Consider the following 14,380-nt stretch of genomic DNA (forward strand, 5'->3'; position numbering starts at 1 on the left):
CACAGTGAGTATCTGTAACCCTATATACAGGCACAGTGAGTATCTGTAGCCCTATATACAGGCACAGTGAGTATCTGCAGCCCTATATATAGCACAGTGAGTATATGTAGCCCTATATACAGGCCCACTGACTGATTACAAGATTGTAGACACCTGTGATGCTAATTAGTGGACACAACTTTATTTAACATGTCCCTTTTGTCACATTATTTTCAGAGGTACCATCATTTCTGTCCAGGCCGATTTCATGAGTTTAATTTTTTTTTTAAATTCAGTGGAAGCAGAAAAGCAATGTCTGACTTTCATTTGTTCATTTTCATAGATTTTTAATTTATTATTACTTTTGTCAGATTCAAGTTATTTCTGTGACCATTGTGGGTTTTTCTTTCATTAAACGAGGGGTACCAACAATTCTGACCACGTGTGTATATAGTATATACAGAACTCCTGTGTATGTCACTGGTGATCACTATATTATGTATACACTATATACAGAGCTTCTGTGTATAATGTCACTTGTGACCACTGTATTACCTGTGCACTATATACAGAGCTCCAGTGTATAATGTCACTGGTGATCACTGTATTACCTGTACACTGACACTATATACAGAGCTCCTGTGTATAATGTCACTGGTGATCCCTGTATTACCTGTACACTATACACTATATACAGAGCTCCTGTGTATAATGTCACTGGTGACCACTGTATTACCTGTACACTATATACAGAGCTCCTGTGTATAATGTCACTGGTGACCACTGTATTATCTGTACACTATATACAGAGCTCCTGTGTATAATGTCACTGGTGACCACTGTATTACCTGTGCAATATATACAGAGCTCCTGTGTATAATGTCACTGGTGACCACTGTATTACCTGTACACTATATACAGAGCTCCTGTGTATAATGTCACTGGTGACCACTGTATTATCTGTACACTATATACAGAGCTCCTGTGTATAATGTCACTGGTGACCACTGTATTACCTGTGCACTATACACTATGTACAGAGCTCCTGTGTATAATGTCACTGGTGACCACTGTATTACCTGTACACTATATACAGAGCTCCTGTGTATAATGTCACTGGTGACCACTGTAATACCTGTACACTAAATACAGAGCTCCAGTGTATAATGTCACTGGTGATCACTGTATTACCTGTACACTGACACTCTATACAGAGCTCCTGTGTATAATGTCACTGGTGAACCCTGTATTACCTGTACACTGACACTATATACTGAGCTCCAGTGTATAATGTCACTGGTGGTCACTGTATTACCTGTACACTGTACACTATATACAGAGCTCCTGTGTATAATGTCACTGGTGATCCCTGTATTACCTGTACACTGACACTATATACAGAGCTCCTGTGTATAATGTCACTGGTGATCCCTGTATTACCTGTACACTGACACTATATACAGAGCTCCTGTGTATAATGTCACTGGTGGTAATAACAGTGTTGTTAGTATTGTGGTTTGTATTCATGATCAGTATTGTAGTATTTGGTCACTTTGGGGTGGTAATATGTGGTCTGGTCATGGTGTGGCCGTATTTGTTCCTTGTATGTAGTATTATTCGGTCACTATGTGGTGGTAATATGTGATCTAGTCATGGTGTGGCGATATTTGTCTCTTTTGTATGTGGTATTATTGGTGTTGATATAGTGGACTGTGTTGTGTATGGCAGTCATTTTGTTCTTGCTGATATTAACTAGGAAAAGATTTTTTTCCATTAGGCCACAGCCCCACCATCAGTATTCGGTCAGTATTTTTTCTCAGGAGTAGCTGCCAAAACCAGGAGTGGGTGATAAATACAGAATTGGTGACTTGTTTCTATTATACCTTTTCTCTGATTGTTCCTCACCTGGTTTTGGCTCCCACTCCTGAGAAAAAATACTGACCAAATACTGATAGTGGGGCCGCAGCCTTAGAGATTAAATACTTGGACCAGAGCGGCAGAGATGCACTTACAGGGGTTCTCTGGTGAAAACAAGTAATCACCTCTCCACAGGATCAGTGATGATATTGATTGGTGGGGGTCTGACTGCTGGGACACAATCGGCAGAATGTGGAGCTTTTCTCCCCATTAGACTGGAGCGGCATGTGAGATGCGACCACTCATCCAGTCATTCCCTCAGTGACTGTGAGCGCTGCTCTTTTTTGGAAGCTGCATTTTAAAATGGGGATAAGTGTCCTGTCAGGGATGAAACTTCCCCATTCTTCTGATAGGCGCGTTTTCCAATGTTCGGACCCAAACGATCAATAAGTGATCACCGATCCTGTGGATCCCATGGATCGGTGATAACTTGTTTTAACCAAAGAAGCCCTTTAATGCAAACTACCGTAATTGTACATCCCAGTTATAGTGGTGCACAGTAGATGTGCAGGAACCGCCAGTCAATGCTCCACTATAACAGGGATAGCGGATAACAGATATTTGCATATGGCTGTAGGTGGGCCCCTAGAGTCAGTTCTCCCTGTGGGCCCCAGACACCCCAGTCCGACCCTGTTCCTTCTTTTTAGTAAATACTAATATGTCGATTACAAGTACAGTAGATCTGACTATATAAATGATGACAAATGTAGACTTTTAACAAATACATTCTTATTTCTAAAGTAGCCAAACTGCTGGGAGCCCAAAGACCCACAAAGCCATCATTCTGGCCGTGTTTATGCAGAGTCTCTCCATATTAATGTGGTTTTCCCCTACTTTAGTTATTCTCATAATAAAGACAATCCATGTACTCAACTCCTAGGCAAGTACCACTATTCCATGCTTGCTCCTGTGTCCCTCAATGGTCTCAGAGCGTTAACATTAGTGGGTGCATCATGTAACCGCTGCAGCCAACCACTGGCTGCTGAATGGTTGCAGCTTTCACATTAGATCCAAGTAAAAGCTGGCATGGAAGAAATGTCAAGGCTGCAGTCAATCACTAACCACTGATTGGCAGCACAAGGCATGTGATACCTTCTCCTGATGTTGATGCTCCAAGACTAATTGGAGGACACAGTAGTGCGTGCAGAGTAGCGGTGCTAGTCCAGGGAATGTGTAGGATTTTCTGTTTTATTATTATCTCACCCTATGGGTCCATTGAGAATAACTTTGAAAATATTTTTTCCCTGCTAAATAACTACTGAAGATCTAAATTTGGAGAAGAAAGGGTTCACCAATTAAAGTAAATTTGTCAGATCCTGTATTTTATGGCAGCATCTCATAGAGAGGAGACGACACTGAGTATATATAAATTTCTATGATTTAATTTTATATTATACATGTCAGAAGTTGTTAAAGGGAACCTGTCAACATGAAAATGCCGTCCAATCTGCAGACATCATGATTTAAACCAGCTGAGCATGTTGATACATAGTTTTGTGAGAAGATTCAGTATAACCTGAGTTTTGATCATTTAATCCTCTGCTCGTTCTGAGGTTTTTGCAGTGGGTGGGGCTATCACTAACTGACAGCTGTCTTTGTATATGTGTGTATATAGAAATAGCTGTCAGTCACTGATAGGACCGCCCACTGCATCGAAAATGATAAAAACACAGGATATACCGAATCTTTTTTTTTTTTACAAAGCTATATATCAATCCGGTCAGCTCCTCCTACTCCATAACATGGTGCCTGCAGATTGGACTGCATTTTCATGGTGACAGGTTCCCTTTATTGTTTGGCCAGGAATGACAGAGACTTTAAAAAATAAATCACACAAAGCAAAAGAAAAAAGAAAAAATTGCTGGCGTACAATTTCTCACTAGTTAATATTGCTCCATTCCTTCTGTTTTCGTGATAGCAGACACTGTAGATGAGGAGCCAGCAGACTCATTACAAGATCTCTACAGGGCCCTGGAAAAGGCCAGTTTGTCCCCAATTGGAGAACAGCGTCTTTCAACCAAATTGGAGTACAAGAAGTCTTTTATAAAAAGATGTAGTGATCCAGTAGTCAATGAAAAACTTCACAGACTGCGAATTTTGCAAAGCACTTTAAAGGTAGGAAATTAGAAAAGAATTTGTAAAGGATCCTTGGGAAGGATATTAAAGTGGCAATTTTTTTTTATACCTAATTGTAAATATAACATAAAGATATATACAGGGCAGTTTTGTTTGTAAGGAGGATGTATTGGTTACGTTTGAGTATTAAACATGTTTATTTCTGCATATTTATATTTAGCCAAGTATTCATTCACATTATATTGGTTTGCAGTATAACTTTTTGTATGTTATACGGCAGAAAAAATTTCCCTTTAAATGAATGTGGCGAGTGTCTGGTCATTGGCTCTGATAGAAGAGTCGTATTGTCCGTAACAGTTGGGAACTTCCAAAATGCTACCTTAACCCAATTTAAAGCCGTCGTCTCACAAGAGACATTTCATCTGGTAGATATGCCATAAATGTCCAATAAGTGCAGGTACCACTTTTTGAACCGGCACCAATTCCAGAACAGGGGTCCTCCAATCCCATATTCCGGCCGGCATCTTACCACCACTAGTTGGAGAGATGATGGCGCATTCACCAGTATAAAAGTTCTGAATAAAGACGAAAGGAAATTACCAGAACAGCAAATCGGGGGACCCCTGTTTTGGAGATAAATGTGTGCAAAACTGGTAAGAAGCCCAATTGCAAAACTGATTTTTAACCCAAAATACATTTTCTTTATTTTTTTTATATACAGGGTGGTCCAAAAGTAGGTGGTCAGAAAATGATAACATTTATTTTGATTTATATATAAAATTATATTTACTAACACAAGCATAACATTAACAATGAAATTTTATTCTGAACAATAATACAAAAGTCCTTTATATTTTATCAACGCAGGTGCTCAAACTGTTTTCCATTACAATTTGCACAGCTTTGAAGTCTGCCTCTTACGCTTCAACAAACTTTTTTGCACAAGTCTCTTTGGGTATTAATTTCTTGAAATGCATCTCTTATGTAATTTTTCAAATCACTGACACTTTTTGGTTTTCAACTATAAACTTTGTCCTTGAGTACTCCCCAAAAGAAAAAATCCATTGGGGTCAAGTCTGGTGAACGTGCCGGCCAATCAAGTGGGCCTCTTCGGCCAATCCATTTATTAGGAAATGTTTCATCCAGATACTCGCGGTCTACTCTAGAATAATGTGGAGGGGCCCCATCTTGTTGGAAATAAAGGTCATCTGAATTAGTCTGTTGCTGTAACTGGGGAACAACTTGATTCATTAGAATTTCCCAGCCAGTTTCACTTTACACCATGTTTGATAGATCTCCCCCTTCATAACCTTATTACACTTTCTGTCCACCTACTTTTGGACCATCCTGTATATTTTGATAGAACCCAAAGATCGACAATAGAATAGAGTGGAATAGCTTTTCAATTGCTGGTTATAAAATCTAAGAACACCAAAATAAATCTTAATCCTGTCAGTGTGCACTGTAGCACATCAGGGGTTCTCTGGGCTGTCCCATAAGGCATTATTAGCCATTCAGACACAAGACACCCGTTTATCTCCCCATGGCAGCCTACTTCTCTTCCATACCGGCCCTGCTAGAGATGACATACTGTTGCAGAAGACAGAGTGCTACATTCAGCAAATGCAACATCAAGCTTTAGTCTTAGAAGGGTCCAGGCTAAATAATCTTTCACGTACAAGGATCCTCTGACACTAGGCTGATCACTGCGTATCTACTGGGATATCCAACGATCAGATGTCATATGCAGTTGAAGCCTGTGAAAACTGTTGAATTCTGCGGCAGAGCCACCGCAGGGGTAACAAAAGATTATGTGATGCCCGTTGAAATCAGATGTGTTTGATTCTTCACGGAGTAAGAATTGTATCTTTAAAAACTCTGGTTTTCTAAAGTAAACAACTTTATTTAGAGGATCATTTTTATGGTTTTCTTTAACTGTCCTGATTGCTTTCTCTATGAAAATTCTTACCTAGCTTTCTCTTCTAATCCATGCAATATACATGCAGACTATTAGCGTTAGGACACGGCCCCACTATCGGTATTTGGTCAGTATTTTTTCTCAGGAGCGGGAGACAAAACCAGGAGTTGGTGATAAATGCAGAATTGGTGACTTGTTTCTTTTATACCTTTTCATTGATTGTTCCTCATCTGGTTTTGGCTCCCACTCCTGAGAAAAAATATTGACCAAATACTGATAGTGGGCCGTGGCCTTAAAGGGAACCTGACAGCTGATATATGCTGCCTCATCCAAGGGCAGCATGTATCAGGCACTGGCTGTATGGTTTCCACCAGGAATGTTTGACTATGAAATGCGGCGGCGTTTCAGAGAGAAACCTAGTTTAAGAGTTGCGAGGAACAGAGCCCCACAGAAGACTAGTCAGACAGGTGGGTCCTCAGCAGCTTTTCCCTGCCTGCTCCCCTGGAGTGATAGATCTCTCTACAGACCTGTCACTGCAAGGAAACTGGCATGAAAAAATTGCCGGGGTCCCGCCTGTCTAAATTGTAAAGTATGCTCTTCTCTGAAGCGTTGCGGCATTTCAGAGTCAAACATTCCTGGCTGAGATCATACAGCCAGTGCCTGATACATGCTGCCCATTCATTATAGCATCTATCAGCTGTCAGGTTCCCTTTAAGCTGTGTTCTTTTTTTGCATTTATTTTCTTGTATATCCCCAGGTGTGTATTTAACAATCACATATGGTAATTAAAGTCATTGGTGAATCCTGAAAAAGAAAAACTTTTTAAATTACTGCCTTTTAAACCTGGAATAAAGGTGCTTATGCCTCCAAGAATACCATTATATTTGACAAAAAAAGGTGTTTTTTTTCACAAATCATCATTTCTTTCAGTGACTTCTACGCATACAGAATCATCTACAGGCTATTATTTTGGTAAATTAAATTGAAAAAAAAAAAGATTTCTTATTCACCATGCTCAGACATATGCATATATTATTCAAAAAGGACAGACATGGAAAGCTGCGGTATGTTTAAGGCGCCATTTGTAAAAATAAATGGTTAGTCGTAATAAAGCTCAACAGCAATCATTGGACCACAAAGCCTAATATAAAAATAATGTAACTATGTACATACAATATTACACAGTAATATGCACATATATATGTGTGTGTTGTGTGTATTGGTAAGTGCCTGTATGTGTGCTTGTGTGTGTGTGTGTGTAATATAAATATATATGTGTGTGCATTGGTAGGTAATTAAATAAGTGCTTGGTATATGTAGTAGATGACCAGAAGTTACCAGTTAAAAACTAGAAGTTAAAAGCCAAAGTTTTACCCCAGGGTGCGTTCAATCAATGGGGATGGGGTCCCACTTGATAAGACTCACTTTTTCTTTCATTACTTTGACGTTTTATTTACGGACAGTCATCCCAATAGCGAATGCTAAAGTCATCAACTCTCTAGCTGTACAGCTTGTGTAAAGCAGATAAAGTTTAGGATTAGTAACTCACTTTATAGTCTGAGTGCTACATGTCCAGAACAAACTTTGGTAATAGTTCTTAATTCTCTGGCAGACTGTTATCATTTTTTTATGTACATGGCAAGAATAGAATCTCATTTTATTTTGTTGTGGCTCATAAAACATTTTTGCATCCTGTTAAAAGGTACTTTTATTTTATCAGATTTAGGAAAAAAAATTCTGTGTATATCATTGTCAACGTCTTGTAGCCTTTAGCTTTAGTTCTATCTGCCAAAGTAAGAAAATAAGTCACCATTAACAAGTGCACTTCAGGAGATCTCCTGCACAAATGGGTATTACTCTTGTACTTTCTTTTTACTCCCAATGACTCCATGGGGCTGCTCTTGGCATCTACAACATGGACTTGTGAATAAACACATTGACCTTGATTTGTCAAGACCAACATTGTTTACGTCAGTCTTGATGAGGGGGCATGGTGGAGTCAGACGTTCCTGATTTACTAAGAGGGGTGTGACTCTTAATGAATCAGGCGCATCTGAAAAGTGGTGTGCACCTATATGTGCCTCATCATAAATCTTATCCCAATCAGGGACGCCACAGCTCGTCATAAATTTGACAAGTGGGTGTTTCTACACCCTGTCGCATCCCCTTAGGCTACGTGCCACTTAGCATTTCCTGTTTTCCATTTATTCGTAGAAGCAGAAAGTGGAAAATAACATCATGTTGGATCTATTATATTATGACACAGGCGCCTGACAATTGACTTCTGTGGGGTCCATTGAGGACCTGTCATAGTGCTGTACTATTTTTTCTCCAGAAAATATCATAAAACATGCAATTGAGTCTCCAATCAGATAGAAATCTAGCCTACCCATCAGCAGACAGTTATTATTGCAGGGCAGCCTTCAGTCTTCGATAAGCTGACCATGCCATGCATGAATGGCTGTGTCTACCAGAGTTGGAACTTCTCTCACATAGCAGCTCTCTGTTCTGACGAATAAGAAGTTTCCAGGTGGGTAGACACCCTCTATGAACTTAATATGACCGAATAGGCCATCTTTGACATGACTATCTATTCACATTCTGCTGCATGCCTTGAAGACAGCCTGATAAAGCTGTCACAGGACAGTCAAATGAATGAAGAGGTGACAAAAGAATTCACCAAAATTGTATATAGTGTTAAGAGTTCTCTTTTAAAACACCACTCCGGTGTTATTATTTATTTCGCTGGCAGAGTGATATAACTAATGTATGTTCCCTGCTTCTAGTAAAATACTTACCAACTGCCGTCTATTTCTGTTATCGGCGCCATTCCGGTTGTCTTCTGCTGGCTGTGACCTGCAGGATCGCTCCAGTGTTTGCTAGGCGAGCTGAAGGTTACTTCTCTATGTAAGTCTGATATTGAACGAGGTTGTCATAGACTAGCATTGAGAAATTTTGACCTCTGACTTCCAGTCTGTTAAAAGCTGAGGTCACAAAATGGCGGAACGGGACCAGAGTGGCGTCGGGAACAGCTGAAGATGGAGGCTAGCAAGTATAAGACTAGGGGCAGGGTACTTGTACTTAAATTAGTGATGCCACTTCAGTGCTGAAATAAAAAGAAAAAGCCGGAGTGGTGCTTTATGTACCCATGAACCTTGAAGTTGTGTTGATTTTGGGATGTTTTAGTTTATTAATAATAACGTTTTGACTGTTCTTTCATGTTTTTTGCTTTTTTTAGGCCAAAGAAGGAGAAGTAGCTATTATTGATAAGGTTCTCGAAAATCCAGATTTGACATCTAAAGACTTTCAAGAATGGAAGCAGCTATATCTTGACCTTTTTTTGGACATCTGTCAAAAAAGTGACGTAAAGAACTGTGAAAGCGTTTCTTCTGAAGTGGATGCTCTTATTCAGTCTCTATCTCTCACACATTCTTATATTGAAACGCATGTATAGTTGTTGTATCCTCTCAATCTACTCTAAACCATGGAAGTTTTTCTAACTGAAATGATCCTGAATATCTGCAAAGTCTGGTAATATATATTTTAATGTTGCTGACTTATGTGGCGTAAGCATTATATTGCCGAGATGCCATTGTCTTATTTTGGCATTTGTAATTTTTTAATGCTATCAGTGCTATGCTTTGTGTTATTTTTGTGGTAAAAATGAATAAATATGTATGTAATAAATATGTTGGTCAAGCTTAGGGCTTTATATTTGAAACAAAACTAACTTTTCTATGACACAAATTATTTCTGGGTAAAAAAAAATATGCTGTTTGGCAAAAGAATAAAAAATAAAACCTTTTTATAACCAGATAGATAAATATATATATAAGGAATTGTAACAATGCCTCAGATAGAAAATATGAAAGGCTGTAGTTGTATTTTTTTTTAGAATAGAAGATTAAATTATATAATAATAATTAAATTTATTGTACAAATTGGTTACTGTTAAAGGAGTTGTCGTAACGTAGAAAAATATCTTCTATTCCCAGTGTAGGTGATAACTGGAGGTTATGAGAACTGATCCTAAGAACTGGGCTCTGAAGTGCCTTGTTTGAATGGAGTGGTGGCCACATATACAGGCCACTGTTCAATTCATTGTCTACGGGAATTCCAGAGATGGCCAAGTCAACTATCTCTGTAAGTGCCACAGATATTGAATAGAGTGGTGCCACACATGCCCAGCCATCACTCCACTCAAATAGGGCGCTTCAGAGCCCCATTCCCCAGAGTTCAGTTGGTTGTCATTTATCCTGTGGATAGGCAATAATAAGCATAGCGGGGACAATTCCTCTTAGGCTCTGTTCACAGAATTATTTTGGCTTCCATTGATAACAAACTGATAACAACTATGCCGGGGGCTTTATCAGCCTATAATGGAAACCTATTGACTTATATTGGGGTCTTTAAAGGGATTGTCCAGGTTTGGAGTTCAAGTATGCAGTCACTTTATGTGAATCCTCACAGCCTGCGCAGTGTGTGCTGTTGGGATTCTCCGGAGCGGCGGCACGTGACTTCAAGTATGCGATTTGCATAATTCCGGACCCATTCCAACTAGACGTGTCCTGCCTTGCACAATTCACTTATATTGAGTGAGACTGTGCACGTCTAGTTGGCATGTGAGTGCATGTATGCAAATTGCCTGCTCCTGGCGCCAGCATCGGAGGATCCTGACATTGCGCAATGAGTGCTCTGTGAGAAGCCACAAGTCTGCAGTCACTCAGATTTGAACCACAAGCCTGGACAACTCCTTTAAGGGTTTCTCAAGATCCAGTATTTTGATGACAAATATAGCTCAATTTGCTGCACTGGTAAAAGTACTGGACCCTTTGACAGAAATCTACTAATTCATAGATGTGAACAAAGCCTTAAAGGGAATGTATTATTAGAAAATTACCTATTGTTTAAATCAAGTATTGATGTTACATGTGTTTAAAAAAAAATGATATTTTTAAAAAAAAAGTGATTTAGCAGTTTTCATACTGGCCACTGGGGCTTTTTAAGACTCATACTTCCCGTCCTTACAAGAAGAGTTTTCAGAAGTCTCATTATCATCATATGCAGGATTACAGTGACAGGCATCACCTCTATACACAGCAGGATCCACCAATCACAATAGGTGATATCACAGCTCCTCTGCTCCCTCTCCCTTCACAATGACCTCTGCACATGCTGATTAGATGCTTCAATACAAAAGATATAGTCATTCGGCCTATTGCTGCTAATGTACATGTGGATCTCCTAAAACAACAGAAAGTATGAGTCTAATAATGCCCCAGTGGCCAGTTTGAACATTGCAAGATTTCTATTTTTTAATTTTTAATACGGATTGTGATATAGACAAAAATACACATAATTAAAAAAAAAAATACAAAAACCTGATGTAAAGAATTGGTAATTTTTCTGATGACACATTCCCTTTAATGCAAATATACTCTGGGAAATCTATTTGTTGCTACAATATTAGCCATAATACTCAGAGAGAGTTATAACAGTGCCAGAATATTTCATATTGCTAGAAGACTACCTCCTGGAATATGTCTCTTCTTATTTCTGTGTTGTCCATAGTGACAGCGCTGTCTAAGATGAAGATGGATTGTTTATCATGTTAAAATGACACTCGCTGCTTCTTCTCCAATTTTGGTTTCTAAATTATTTGTCAGAAATAATTCATAGGAGAACCTGTTTCTGTGAAACATTTTGTAACCATTTATCAGCTGGTTTTCTCTGCCTGAATGATGACTATTATGTATTACACATTAGTCACAATGCAGTTTTATTGGCCTGATTATTATCATGCAGCGGGTAACTTTACATTTTTGACCGCATTAAAAAAAAAACCCTCTATGTTTATGCAGCATGTTACATTTTAGACAAAGAAATAGATGCTGTTTTGAAGTATATATATTCTTTAAAGTTTATGTTCTATATGCAAGTTTTTCAGGTACAGTATGACCCCATGCACACAGGCATATTAGAGTGGTTTTGCACCTCATTCGTATATATAAGGGATGGCTCATAAACACTATTTACTCAACTTCCGATCCCAGCTGCTTGTTCTCCCTGCTGGCCAGGTCCCCCACACTGTCTCTTCTCCTCCTTCTGTTCTGGCGTTGACAGTGCATGACCTCTGTAGCCAATCCATGATTGATTAAGCGCTCATGCAGACGTCCGAGAAGTTCAATTTCAACACTGACTGTAATGCACGGACTGTCCATTGGTCACCTGACCTGAACTAGCTCACCTCATATACAGTATGCTTGTCAATTTTGGGCCCCGTAGACAGTCCGTGCATTGCGGTCCGTGTTCTAGTTCGTCTGCATAAGCCGTAACACTTCTCAGACCAGAAATTCACTTAGTGGTCACATGCCAACAACAATGTTTCCTGGATGTACCTTGGGATTCTTTTATTGTTCCTCAATATGTTCTTCTATATAGTTGAGGTAACCCAGAAACTTTCAGCAATGTATATTGTTAACGTAAGAAATTCCATAAAGCGTGACGACCTGCAATAAAATTATAAATCCATGCCTGATATGGTCTCTTACTGGGTAAGACTCTTGTACTGGAATGGTCAGAGGGATATCTCTAAGGGTTCTATGACACAAAACATTACTAAAATGACCTTGTTTGGTTTATTTTTATTTTCTTATATAGCACTATTATATTATGCTATAGTTTACAGACATCATCACTGTACCCAATGGGCACAGAATCGAAATTCCCTATCAGTAGGGTTGAGCGAGTATGTTCTGTCCGAGTATGCTCGGGCCGAGCTCCGAGTATTTACAGCTGCTCGGTGATATGGTTGAATCGCTCCCGTGTGCATGATTTGCGACTGTTTGACAGCTTTATTACATGTGAGGAATTTGTAAGAAATAGACATTCCTCACATGTAATAAAGCTGTCAAACAGTTGCAAATCATGCACATGGGAGCGATTTAACCTTATCACCGAGAAGCTGTAACTACTCGGAGCTCAGCCCGAGCATACTCAGCGAAAGGGTTAATAGAACATACTCACTCAACACTACCTATCAGGATGTCTTTGGAGTGTGGGAGGAAACCAGAGTTACCCAGAGGAAACCCATGCAGACAAGCAGATGTTGTCCTTAGAGGGCTTTGCACTCAGTACTGCAAAGCAATAATGCTAACCACTGAGCCACCGTGCTGCTCATGATACATAGTACATTCTGTTGTGCCCAGATCACCTGATCTCAAATTTATTAGGTTGTTAATTAGGTGTGACCATGTGGCCCACTGGTTTGCATGCCACACTTTCCACACTTGTGATTGACAGCACTGGCTCGTCTAGAGAAAGCACGGTCTAGAGAGAAAGCTCAAGCAATCCAGTGTTGTCAATCACCTGTGAGGGTGGCGGTGACTTGCAAAATGCGCATCAAAAACATGTTCATTGTGCAAAGCAGTTTTCCTGCGACCATTCTGATTTTTGGTGCTGGAAAATGAAAGCTGCAAATTTGCCACAGGTGAACATACTCTTAGGAGCTAATTCATCAAGACTATCATTAGGCAAGTCTTGACAGATTACATATTGTTAAATCCATTAAGATGCATCCGCCACTTAATAAATTCAGCGCCTTTTCTTAGTGGTGTTGAACTAAAGTAGCATTTCTGACAGAAAAAGCACCGACATTTTTCATGAATTGGACGGGTGGGTTGGTGTGACAATGTCCTATCCCGACCTAGCTCCATCCATTTTGGTGGAGCTAATCTATAGTATCATGAAACCCCAAAAGTTGCAATATTTTTGCGCAACGCCGCATTGTTCAAAAAATTTTGTAGCGTAAAATTTTTGATGTTTCAGCCCCTTAGTGTTCAGTTTTCTTGAAGTACCACCATAGAGGGAATTGGGTATTACAAATGGGTTATCTGAGTAATTCAGGTTGGGACAAGTCCTGCAGAGAGCAGATGCTCTACACTTTGGACAAAAATTGAGGATTCTGAACTGTAAAACAGCTACTGGACAACACTTTATTAATGTACCTAGGAAAGTATAAATAAGAAAAGTACCTGCAGACTGGCGCCACTCTTCCGTGCTCTCCACTGTGTCTCCCTCTAGACTGCTTGGATCAACATCAGACGGGGGTGTCACATGACCAAGTTGTAGCCAATCAGTTTTAAGAAAACCTATGAACCTTCCCATGTGAATTATTACATTTTGACAAACTGTTTATTATGAAAATTAATTAATGAAATATAATAGGAGATATATGTAAGATGGAAAATAGTTTTAGCATAAACTAATGCACAAACAATGGTGTAGCTGTACAGTTTTTTTTAAAAAATAAAGATGTTTCTCATCTTGTTCAGTGGACTGAATGTATTTTACAACTCAGAGTTCAGAAATTTTCCATAAATTAAAAATTTGAGAATTAAGTGATTTATTTTTCTGTTTATTTTGTGATCTACATGACAATTGATGTGATTTTTGACCTTCTACTTGCACAGTATACGCGTGGCCTTTCAT

The 14,380-nt window shown here is 39.2% G+C and overlaps 1 protein-coding gene across 5 annotated transcripts in view; it reads left to right on the forward strand.

The window, feature by feature from the left end:
* The window catches only part of CNKSR2 (connector enhancer of kinase suppressor of Ras 2), a 537,182-nt gene extending 525,447 nt beyond the window's left edge, over positions 1–11,735 (forward strand). For 3 of the 5 annotated variants that reach the window (XM_073667498.1, XM_073667500.1, XM_073667501.1), the window contains 2 exons: positions 3,815–4,011; positions 9,129–11,735. In XM_073667498.1, coding sequence (XP_073523599.1) covers positions 3,815–4,011; positions 9,129–9,344 — 413 coding nt within the window. In that variant the 3' untranslated portion in view covers positions 9,345–11,735. The remainder of the gene's footprint in view (positions 1–3,814; positions 4,012–9,128) is intronic. The other 2 variants (XM_073667499.1, XM_073667502.1) reach the window with 2 other exon arrangements.
* The last annotated feature ends 2,645 nt before the right edge of the window (positions 11,736–14,380 follow it).

Source organism: Phyllobates terribilis, unplaced genomic scaffold, assembly GCF_046119375.1.
Source record: "Phyllobates terribilis strain yellow unplaced genomic scaffold, ASM4611937v1 Scaffold_2__4_contigs__length_985480577, whole genome shotgun sequence".
In the NCBI taxonomy this organism is placed as follows: Eukaryota; Metazoa; Chordata; class Amphibia; order Anura; family Dendrobatidae; genus Phyllobates; species Phyllobates terribilis.